Below are 12,241 nucleotides of genomic sequence, written 5' to 3'. Positions count from 1 at the left end.
CTCAGCTGAGGAAACACACTCTCAGCCGTCCTCGGGGGGGTGGTGGCCAACAGGTCAGTGTTGACAGTGCTGTCAGTAGACCACACTGTGGAAGTGATGCCTGTGTTTAGATATTTTATGGCCTTTTGGCTTTATTTGATAAGTATGAGGGGGAGATGGACAGAAGGAAGCTACTGCTATGGGGTTCACACACCTAATTCAACTGGGACAAAGGTGAGCCTCGGTCGGCATCTCTGGGCTGTGGTTCTTCAGCCTCAAAGAGGCCGTGCATGCGAAGCCCCTGGGCCTGGCACATGGAAGTACTGCATTAATGGTGGGAATCATTATTTTATTTTATTTGTCAGTGATTATTAACAATGTGATGCTTCCTGGATAATCATTCGACAGCAGACTCCGTTGTGAAGCAGAATGACAGAATTCAGGAACGTATGTGAAATGCTGAGAAAAGCACTCTTAGGAGGAAGAGTAATTAGGAATTTTATAATTTCTTTTTTTAGCTGAGAAATGATCTCCTGCATAACACGAAGTCTCTTGTTCAGTTTCTGCCTGTTGGACTCTCACTGGGGTTTTGAGTAATTCATTATGTCAAGAAGTAGAGGGCTACCTGGAATATAAAAGGAGCAGAGCTGCCCTGGGGAAGGAGAAGATGAGCTGCCTGGGCCTCCCAGCTTCTCCTGGGCTGGCCGTCGTGCAATGTGATGTCTGATGAGTGCGCGTTTGTGGACAGTACAAATGCTCACCCAGGGTTACAGGGTCAGAAATGTTGCTGTCCGTTCTCTCTCCTTAACTGCCCGGCCTACCGAGTTCACTCCTGCCCCGGCCAGTCCTGACCACCAAGCACTCCCTCCCTCCCTTATCACCACATGGCTGTTTAATAACACAGGCCGGTAAATCTGACCAAACATTTCCACTAATGCAAGACTAGGGAGAAAGGAGAAAAATCACAGGAGGTGAGAAGACTCACCATTTTATTTTTCAAGCAGTAAAAAGAAGCAGCTGTGACATGGGTTAAGTTTCAAAGTCTTGTCCAGAAGTTTTCAGGTATTAGGGAGTCTAGGGTTAGCTCTTAAACTTTAAAGGTCGCCAGGATCATCTGGAGGGCTTGTTAAAACACAGACTTCCAGGGCTTCCCTGGTGGTGCAGTGGTTGAGAGTCCACCTGCTGATGCAGGGGACGCAGGTTCGTGCCCTGGTCCGGGAGGATCCCACATGCCGCGGAGCGGCTGGGCCCGTGAGCCATGGCCGCTGAGCCTGCGCATCAGGAGCCTGTGCTCCGCAACTGGAGAGGCCACAACGGTGAGAGGCCCGCGTACCGCAAAAAAAAAAAAAAAAAAGGACATTTAATCACACATCAAGTAGACTGGAGGTAGGTAATTTGAGTTTGGTGAAGTGACTCAGTGAAGTTATGAAAAATGGAGGCTCTTTTTATCTCACTGTTCATCCTCAGCTGAATTTTCATCCTTAGGTTTTGTGGCCTCACGATTGCTGAACGGCTGTCAGGGTTCCAGCCATCGTGTTTTCATGCAACTGCCTCCAAGGCAGAAGAAGGGGCGGCCATCTCTCCCTATCCCTGTTTGTCTCTTTTAGATGTAATACCTTCCCATAACGCTTCTCTTTACAACCCACTGGTGTGAAGTGGGTCACAGGCCCACCTTAAATAAAGGACTTCCAACAGGAAATGGAATTACCTAATGTATCCAGGTTCACCACCTGGGGCTGGTGAGGGCTCACCTTCCCTGAGCACGTTACTGCTTGATCAAAATAGGATTCCATGACCCAAGGAAGAAAGGAATGTTATTAGGTGAGACTAACAGTATCTACCCCAAGGTGACTTGTCCCAAATTTCTCTGGACTGTCCTGTTTAAAACTCAAAGTCTCTCATCCCAGAGCAAATCAAGAGGATTGGTCACTTTAATTCCAGTTTCCAAGACCTTCTGAATTAGAATCTCTTGAGGGTGAAATCCAGACCTTAAAACTGATTTTTAACACTCTCCCGGGATGGTTATTATATTTGCCAAAATTTGAGAATCACAGGGCTTAAGTTTCCATGAAGCCCAAACAGGGGACTAAAGGTTGACATATTCCCGGTTAATCTCTGAGTAGGAGGAAATCCTGGATAAAGGGATGTGGGTGCGACTTGAGACTGGGAACCCTCATGGGATCAGATTGAACCTCAAGCCTAGAGGGGTCTGGGATCTTCAAATTCCATCCCTAGCCAGCTCCTGTCCCTACCACTAGAAGGGATATTCTAACTTAGAGGGCCCTGCTCTGGGTGGACTTGAGCAGTGCAGCCACCTCTGTCGGACCCCTCATCACAAAGCCTGGGATGCTGGATTTGCTAGGTTGTCTCCACGGTGGATCCCAAGTTCTTAGGACAGAAACCCCATCTTAACCTTCTTCTGTCGTGGGCATCTGGTGCCATGCCAGCTCACCTTAGTCATTCGATAAACGTGTGTTGAATGCATGAATGACTGAATGAGTGGGGATGCTGCGCCCTTGATCAACTCTGGCCACTATACGCCGAACCAACCTGTGTAACAGCCCAGTGCTGGGAGCCTAGAAACGTCCTCGCCTCAACAGTGAGCGGGCAGGACCCTGGGTGGGGCTGAGGGTGAGGTCAAACTCTTCCCCGGTACCCTGGGTGACCGCACCCCATCTCCCTGGCCCAGGCTTCCGGGCTGCCGCGGGAAGCGATGTGTGTCCCCACTGTGCGAGGCCCTGGGTACCTTTCTGATGGTTTGAGCTCATTACCCATCATTAGGAGTGCCGGTGTCTGGAGTTTTCCAGGTGATCAAAGCTTCTCTGTCTGAGCAGCCAGGCAGGCCCTGGTGTCTGTCACCAGTAATCCCCTGGCCTCGCCAGGCAGACAGTTAAGTAACCCAGGAAGGAGGGGATTTGGTTTTTAAGCCCACATAATTCAGCTTGACACCCGACATGTAGGCAGCTGCTCTGGCTCCGTGCAGAGGAAGCATGCCTGCTTAGATGGGTGTGGGCCGCAGCGGGGGCAGCTGTCTTGGTGCAGGGTTGATTTAGCTCCAGGGGGCGCCCTCCCTACCCTGTTCTCCCAGGGAGGGCTGCGGGTGGGAAGGAGAATCAGCCGCTCCCCCAGCACCGGCACCCATCACACCTCCTGCAGCTCTGTCTACTCTCCCCAGGGACTCGTCTCTAGATAGCACCCCTGCCCCTTGCTTCCCCAGAACAGGACCTCCCATTGGGGCTCTTTGTGGTCCCTGGCTTCTGGCTGGACTCAGGGTCCAATTTGCCTCCCCAGTTCCCTCAACACTCCCTACAGTCTATGTGATGGCGCAGAAAATGTGTCAGAGGCCTGAACTCCAGAGTCAGACTGCAGCCACCATATTTGTGGAGGTTCTGACATTTTGGTAAATACCACAAATTCCTTCAACGATGGGGGAAAAAAAGCATGCTTAAAACAATCACATTTTCTGGGACTTCCCTGGTGGCTCAGTGGTTAAGAATCTGCCTGCCAATGCAGGGGACACAAGTTCAAGCCCTGGTCCGGGAAGATCCCACATGCCGCGGAGCAACTAAGCCCGTGCGCCACAACTACTGAGCCTGTGCTTTAGAGCCCGTGAGCCACAACTACTGAGCCCATGTGCCACAACTACTGAAGCCCATGTACCTAGAGCCCATGCTCCGCAAGAAGAGAAATCACCGCAATGAGAAGCCCACACACTGCAATGAAGAGTAGCCCCCACTCGCTGCAACTAGAGAAAGCCTGTGTGCAGCATCGAAGATCTAACACAGCCAACAATAAAAAACAAAGAAATAAATTTATAAAAAAACAAAAAAAACAATCACATTTTCTGATTTTAAAAAAATGTTGGGATTCAATACTTCGGCCTATATATTTTTTCTGATTTGACCTTTGTACAAAAAAGTGTTTGCTCACCACTGCCCTAAACAGCACAGACCACATTTCCTGTTAACCTAGAAGGCAGTGTGAATGGATAAAACTTGAGGAGCTCATTAGTCTGGGAAATGGAAATGGAAAAGGGACCCCTCTTGCACTGTTGGTGGGAATGTAAACTGATGCAGCCACTATGGAGAACAGTATGGAGGTTCCTTAAAAAAACTAAAAATAGAGCCCGACCCAGCAATCCCACTACTGGGCATATACCCTGAGAAAACCATAATTCAAAAGGAGTCATGTACCACAATGTTCATTGCAACTCTATTTACGGTAGCCAGGACATGGAAGCAACCTAAGTGTCCATCAACAGATGAATGGATAAAGGAGATGTGGCACATATATACAATGGATTATTACTCAGCCATAAAAAGAAACGAAATTGAGTTATTTGTAGTGAGGTGGATGGACCTAGAGTCTGTCATACAGAGTGAAGTAAGTCAGAAAGAGAAAAACAAATACCATATGCTAACACATATATATGGAACCTAAAAAGAAAATAAAAAAGGTTCTGAAGAACCTAGGGGCAGGACAGGAATAAAGACGCAGATGTAGAGAATGGACTTGAGGACAAGGGGAGGGGGAAGGGTAAACTGGGACAAAGTGAGGGAGTGGCATGCACGTATATACACTACCAAATGTAAAATAGATAGCTAGGGGGAAGCAGCCACATAGCACAGGAAGATCAGCTCGGTGCTTTGTGACCACCTAGAGGGGTGGGATAGGGAGGGTGGGAGGGAGATGAAAGAGGGAGGGAACATGGGGATATATGTATACGTATAGCTGATTCACTTTGTTATACAGCAGAAGCTAACACAACATTGTAAAGCAATTATACTCCAATAAAGATGTTAAAAAATAATAAATAAATAAATAAAGGTCCAGGTACCAGCTTCACGATGGGTCATTTAAGAAAATTAGTGTTGGCTTCCCTGGTGGCGCAGTGGTTGAGAGTCCACCTGCAGATGCAGGGGACACGGGTTCGTGCCCCAGTCCGGGAAGATCCCACATGCCGCGGAGCGGCTGGCGCCGTGAGCCATGGCTGTTGAGCCTGTGCGTCCGGAGCCTGTGCTCCGCAACGGGAGAGGCCGCAACAGTGAGAGGCCCGCGTACCGGAAAAAAAAAAAAAAAAAAGAAAATTAGTGTTGAGAAAGGGGGTAGACTATTCCAACTGGGGTAATGCCAGGCCTTTCCCAGCATGCTCTTGGGGTCACTGTCCTGGGCCTGTGGACTGTGTGAGGTTCTCTTTCTTGCAGATGCTTTGCCCTAGCTAAATTCCATGCCCAGTGGAGGGGTGGATGGTGCAAGGCAGACAGCACCACGCCCAGCCTGCTTTGGGGGGCCCTCCTGGCGCAGTGCTAGCTTCCGGGGCTGGAGAAGGGCCAGCTCCACCCGCTTGGCCCGCCTGCACTGCTCGTGTCCAAGGACCGCTCCTGTGTCTTCAGATCCACTCCCACCAGGATGTTTTACATATTTTAATTAAAGTGCCACCCTGAGCTGGCAGGGCCTCTGATAGATGGCTCCAGTCCGAGTTGCAGGGCTGCAGTGGTGTGAAACATGGAATGCGATGATGTGCTCCTGCTTTGGCTCCTACCTCCGGGGACCGGTTCATTCGGGTTCCAGGAGGGGAGGCGAACTCAGGAGGCGAACTCTGCAGGCGGGGGGCAGGGGGCCGGCTCATCCAGAGGTGGCCAAGGCGGGGCTCAGGAACGGGAGAAGAGTTCAGCTAGGAGAGTGCCATGGACGGTTTCTGTGGATCGGCTTGCTGGTGGGCTGTGGATGCGCCCGACTCTTGTGGACACTCCTCATCAGTGCCAAATTATGACAAATGGCTACGGGTAAAAGTTGCTGGGTGGCAGCCGCCGCCTCTCAGAGCGAAGCAGGTATTTTTAGCACCAAGCCTTGGGGCTCTGGCTCTGGGTTAATTAATCACGGCGGACAGCACTGAGTCTGGTTCGTGACGCTGGTTCCACCCTCATCCCAGCCTTGTCCCCATTCCCCTGACTGGAATGCCCGCTGCAGAGGTGGCAGTCATGCATGGCTAGAGTAGCCCTTGACAGCCTCCCAGGGCACTGGGGACACCATCCCATGTCCCCGCGGGTGAGGCCCTGTACCACCCCCTCCTCTGCACCCCCTCCTGCTTCCCTCCCATCATCCCAGCCTCTTTTAAATTCTTCTTGCTCTTCCTTTCGAACATTACCCCCAGGCACACATCCTTCCCTGTCTCAGCCCAAATGTCCTCACCTTGCAAAGGCCCCCCGGGAGCACCCCTTCCCCTACAGGCTCTCCATCACCTTGTCCTGTTTATTTCCTTCAGAGCACTGAACACCAGCCAGAATCACCTTATTTCTTCATTGCTCCACATTATTCTCTGTCTCCTTCCATTGACATGCCAGTGGCTTGAGAACAGGGATCTTCTCTCTCTTGTTTGCTATCTTAAATCCCTGTTGCCTAGCTCAGCGTACACAGGGCGGGCACTCAGTGGGTGTCATTGAACATGCAACTGGATGGGTGGATGGATGGAAGCGTGGCAGGGAGATGGATGGGGGGAAGGCTGGAGGGAAGATCCTCTGTGGGCTTGCATTTTCAGGTGCAATGTGTCAAGGTTCTTATTGTTGGTAGGGGCACATCTGGGGAGACACTGGTTGTATAGCAGCATCCTCACCCAGGCCAGCAGCGGGAGGCCCGAGCCCAGGGGATTCTGGGAAAGGAGTGCTGGAAATTACTGCCGTCTCTGCTTTAGAAACGTTCAACCACATGCTCTCTGGTGTTCATAGGAAATTCCTCTGAATTCTGTGGGGTTTTTTTAAAATAATTTTTTTTCTTGGGGATGGGGACAAATCGGTTTTAAGGGACTTCTAGAAGACTCTTTGCCCCCCTGCCCGAAAGCTGACATTGGTGGTTCATTTGGGGGAATTAAGCATGGTCCTTTCACTGTTTTCTCTTCAACTACAACTCCTCTTTGTGGAAGCCACAGCTGGCCGCCTACCCTTCCCATTGTTGCTTGAGAATGGAACCCCAATTTCGTCCTTGTATTGGGAGGCCTCTGCTTTGGGGAGAAGACCCGTGATTAGTCTGAGCCAGTTATGGGAACTCCAGTAGTGCTTGGGCTGGACCGGGGACTGTGAAAGTGGCTCTAACTAATGGGACATGAGGAGAATCAGAGGTTTCGCCTCTTTTATTATTATTTTTTTTTTTGCGGTACGCGGGCCTCTCACTCTTGTGGCCTCTCCCGTTGCGGAGCACAGGCTCCGGACGTGCAGGCTCAGTGGCCATGGCTCACGGGCCCAGCCGCTCCGCGGCATGTGGGATCTTCCCGGACCGGGGCACAAACCCGTGTCCCCTGCGTCGGCAGACGGACTCTCAACCACTGCACCACCAGGGGAGCCCTCACCTCATTTTTAAACAGATACATGAAGGGGTGCATCTGTGACATATCCCTCTTCTGGATCCTAAAAAGGATGGAGATTTAGTTCACATGCTGGGGCAGAGGCATGGGGGGATGCACATGACAGGGGCGGGGCGGGGGCACTGATGCATGTGGCAGGGCCCAGCAGGACTGCCGGGCTCCAGCGGCGACCACCCCAGGAAATCCTGAGACATGCCACTCCGGAGCCCCTCCACTCAGGTCGAATCTGATTCTCAGGGGTGGGGCTTGGATCTCGGCAGGGTTGATACCCTGCTTTTGTCCCGCCTTATTCTGAGACACTGCCGAAATAGACCAGGGACAGGGAAACCCTCCTGACCGTGGCCCAGAGATGGCTTGCCTGGAGACGTCACAGTTCCTTTCTTTTGACGCTGTGAAGGGAACAAATAGATTTGCCTTCTTACTTTCCGAGGATATATGGAAGGAAATTCTGAGGAAAGCACAGGCCCGGACTGTAAAACTTCTGGTAGGAGTGCGTTCAGAGCACGTGCACCTCCAATTCCCCAGCTGAGGGCTCCTGGAAGGTCCAGGGAACCCCAGGCCTGGGGCCTTCTGCTGACAGAGTGTGTATTTGCTCCCGACCTCTGCTGAGGTTCACTTGGAAACACGGTCCTCCCTGGCCGGCTCTACATGTGGAGAAATGAACTGAGACCTCATTAAAAAGCACCAGGGAAATTGAACAATAGCTATCCTTTCTTAACTGTTACTGCTTTTCTTTCATAGCACTGGTTATGGCTTCCACCATTCCCTGTGGGAGACAGAGACAAAGAGGCAGAGAATCTAAGTCAGAGAGAGAGAAAGAGAGAGAGACAAACAGAAAGACACTCAAAGAATACAGAAACAAGAAGACAGACACACATTCTTCCTGTCGCTGATTCAAGAAATATTTATTGAGAACCTACTGTGTGCCTGACCCGCACACACACACCCAATGAATGCACCAGCAGACCGCAGGCTGTTTACATCATCTCCCCAAACCCCATCTGGATCTTAGGTAGCAAATAAGGAGGGTGCTGTTTCCACTCAGGCCAGTAGGTGTCATCATGTCAGAGGGAAAGTCAGGGGAGCTACAGGATGTGATGGTCACCTAAGAACAGAAATTCTATTTCATCTAGTTTTCTGAGTGCCGTTATGTGCAGGGCACCAGGCAGGGTACATAGGATGAGAAATGCACAGTCCCTGTCCTCGTGGAATTCACTGTGCCATCGAGACCCGGAGGGACAAGGCCCTAGGTCACAAAATGAGGGGGAGGCAGTAAGAGCTTCCAGAAAAGTTTAAAGGAAAGACTGTGTGGATATTAGAGCATCAGAGACTTCACATTACGCCCTCTCACATTACAGCAGAGAATAGGCTCAGAGAGGGGAGGTGACTGACCTCTGGTCACACAGCAATTCCAGACTCCAGATCTCCTGACTCCTAGAGCAGTGCTCTTTCCACCAACATTGTGTATCAAAAACCGGTGTTGCCCGACCTTTGAGACTCAAAATTCCACCTTAGTTTAGCCATGAAGCTCCCTGCAAAATGCCTTCTGCCAGGCCCTCTAGATGGGCCGATCTTCCTGCTGGAGAAGGCAGCTTCCCTCTTCATGTGTCCTGTGGTGTGGGAGTTGGCTGTCTCACACAGGCTCACGAAGGCTCACCGCAAACATCTCTTCTCAGAGACATCACCTTGGTAGCTTTTGAGCTAGTTTCAACCAGCTGTGATGGGAGTCTTTACACCATGGAAATTAGCAACAGCCATAAATCGGAGCTTCTTTTTTTTTCCCTCCCGGAGAGCTGCCCCCCACCTGTACACCACTGAATTAGTATCCCCACTTTACAGATAAGGAAACTGAGGCCCAGGGGGATGAGGCAACGTATAAAGAGACACAGTCTGATAGGTGGTAGAGCTGAGACCCAGCCCAGGTGGTTTGATGCTGGAGTGTTCAGAGATGGTAGAGCCAATAGGACTGAGAGCCACTTGGATGTGGAGGGGCCCGGGTTTCTCATGTGGGCGCTGATGTGGGTGCTGCCCCAGGCTGGTCTCATCAACCTGATAGCGACACTGGAACAGGGACCATTTTGGGAGAAATGATAACTAGTTCAGCTTTGGGTGGATTGAATTTGAGTTACATTGCTGGAGAGATGTTTAGATTTGGAGGCCAGGAGAGAAGTCTGCGCAAGAGGTTGAGATCTGCAGGATGGAGGATTGTTTTTGACCAAACCGATTTCCTTTCTTACAGTGAACAGGTCAGAAGTGGGAAGTTCCCCTTCTCCAGGTTTTTTCTTATCTTTGTCAACATTCAGGCAGGATCTGGCAGGGCAGGGACGACCACGCTCGCTGGCTCCCACTCATTCCCTGGTCCAGGTGCATAGTGAGCGCTCAGCAGGGACTTGCTGAATAAATGAACGAGTGGCCCGATTTTATCCTGCACATGCCGAATCAGCTCTGCTGTGGACCATATATCAAAACCTGCGCACATTTCTTCTAAGATTATTGAGAATTCTGGCGTCATTATAGGAGTGTGGATTTGGAATCAGAAATTACTTTTCTAGAGATTATCATATTAAGTGAAGTAAATTATTTATTTATTTTCTGTGGTACGCGGGCCTCTCACTGTTGTGGCCTCTCCCGCTGCGGAGCACAGGCTCCGGACGCACAGGCTCAGCGGCCATGGCTCACGGGCCCAGCCGCTCCGCGGCATGTGGGATCTTCCCGGACCGGGGCACGAACCCATATCCCCTGCATTGGCAGGCGGACTCTCAACCACTGCGCCACCAGGGAAGCCCAAGTGAAGTAAATTAGACAGGTATCATCTGATATCCCTTATATGTGGAATCTAAAAAAAATGATACAAATGAACTTATTTACAAAACAGTAATAGACTCACAGACACAGAAAACAAACTTATGGTTACCAAAGGGGATGGTGTGGAGCGGGGAGATAAATTAGGGGTTTGGGATTAACATATGTACACTATTATATATAAAATAGGTAAACAGCAAGGACCTACTGTACAGCACAGGGAACCATACTCAGTATCTTATAATAACCTATAATGGAAAAGAATTTGAAAAAACATATATATGTATAACTGAATCACTTTGCTGTACACCTGAAACTAACATAACATTGTAAATTAACTATACTTTAATTCAAAAAGAAATTAGTTTTGCTGCTGTTGTTTAGCATTTTAGAGCTAGAAGTGAGATTACACATCATCTCTTACAATGTCCTTGCTTCACTGGTGAGGTACTGAAACCCAGAGACCCTTCTGAGACCATCCAGGCCCCTTGCTGTGTGGGAGACCACCCGGCCTGGCCTTGCTCTGGCCAGTTTACTTTGGTGCGTCCCTCAGGACAAGGAATGATTGAACTCTGGGTCTGGAAGGGCAATGAATTGATGGGAATCCACATCTCAGGGCGCACAACTAAATAGCTCTTGAGTAGATGAGCAGACGAAGCTCAGGATAACCAAGCAAGGAGGCTACCATATGCAAATGAGTGGATTGTGGCTTTCCTCCTGATTGGCTGGAGCGGCCCTGATGTCACAATATGTAGGGTTTCTCCACTCCAAAGGATTGTGTCTCTGGCCCCCCAAAAATTCACTCACCTGGCTGGTCCCTAGCTCCTCTCTTTGTCCAAACGGAGGCGACACTATGGAACCCCTCTATCAGGCTGGGTCCATTCTCATGAAGGTGAACACCTTACAGGGGAAGAAGATGGTGGAGAGTGGTCTCCAGTCTGGAGACGTCTCGCTCCCCCAGTCGTGGCCCTCCTGCGTCCTGCCGCCAGCTGACCTGGAGATCCTGCAGCAGAAGGTGGCCGGGGTGCAACGGGAGCTGGAGGACTTCAAGAAGGAGGCACTGAGGGCCATCCATTGCCTGGAAGACGCCTTCTGCAAGATGAACGGGGCCCTGGCGCAGCAGGAGGGGCAGGCGGCCCACGTGAGGCAGCGGCTGAGGGAAGAGGAGGACCGGGGCATCGTGCGGAACAAGGTCCTCACCTTCCTGCTGCCCCGCGAGAAGCAGCTCCGGGAGCACTGCAGGCGGCTGGAGTGCCTGCTGCTGGGCTGGAGCTGCGCGGCACTGGGCATCCCCGGGAAGATCCAGGCCTACTGAGGCCCCTCCAGTAGAAGTCACATTCCTCACCGAGCAGCCGAGTAGAAGATTCTTTTCGATAGAAGGACAAACCCTGAGTTTTGATAGATTTGCTCCCCTTCCCCATTTCCACTGCTTTCCTTCTACCTAAATAACACCTTGCTGAGAGGCGAGAAGACCCAGTACGTTCTTTGGGTGAAGCTCCGTTCACCCAGCATCACCCAAGAAGGAAGCACTCCAACACTAAGTCTTTGAATGACACCTGTGACTTTCACCCTTAACCCTTTTCCTGTTTGTAATGGTACGACTGCTGAAATGTATAACATGTTTTTGGGTTTTTTTTGCAGTACGCGGGCCTCTCACTGTTGTGGCCTCTCCCGTTGCGGAGCACAGGCTCCGGATGCACAGGCTCAGCGGCCATGGCTCACGGGCCCAGCCGCTCCGCGGCATGTGGGACCTTCCCGGACCGGGGCACGAACCCTCAGATTTACCTTCTTTTCATGACTCCAGGCTCTCATGGCTCGTTACTTCGTGCACGGTCTGCTGAGAGGGGTCTATCGTCCACCCGAGCACTAAGTGACCTCAGACTACTTTACTTCTGTGGTTCTCATCCTCGCCTAGCTGGTTTTTCTGCCTGCTTTCGTGGTTAGACCGTCATATCTCCCTTTGCCGCCTTTGCCCACCTCTACTTCCTCTCTGTTTGGTCTGCAGCCGGGCCAGTGAGATCCACAGAGGGAATTAGGCTCCGAGGGGTGGAGTCAGATGAGCTTAGCGCACTGATGAGGTAACACCTAGAAGGTGGGGCTCTA

The 12,241-nt window shown here is 51.0% G+C and overlaps 1 protein-coding gene across 1 annotated transcript; it reads left to right on the top strand.

The window, feature by feature from the left end:
* The first annotated feature begins 10,991 nt into the window (after positions 1-10,991).
* CCDC182 (coiled-coil domain containing 182) lies at positions 10,992-11,453 on the top strand. Its single transcript, XM_024757543.1, has one exon. The coding sequence runs from the start codon at positions 10,992-10,994 to the stop codon at positions 11,451-11,453; it is 462 nt and encodes a 153-aa protein (XP_024613311.1).
* The last annotated feature ends 788 nt before the right edge of the window (positions 11,454-12,241 follow it).

Source organism: Neophocaena asiaeorientalis, unplaced genomic scaffold, assembly GCF_003031525.2.
Source record: "Neophocaena asiaeorientalis asiaeorientalis breed wild unplaced genomic scaffold, Neophocaena_asiaeorientalis_V1.1 scaffold327, whole genome shotgun sequence".
Taxonomy (NCBI): Eukaryota; Metazoa; Chordata; class Mammalia; order Artiodactyla; family Phocoenidae; genus Neophocaena; species Neophocaena asiaeorientalis.
This window is presented reverse-complemented; position numbering and strand designations above follow the sequence as displayed.

What these genes read in the sequence shown, in the direction of transcription:
- CCDC182 (XM_024757543.1), top strand. Translation starts at nt 10,992, where the DNA reads ATGGAACCCCTCTATCAGGCTGGGTCCATTCTCATGAAGGTGAACACC.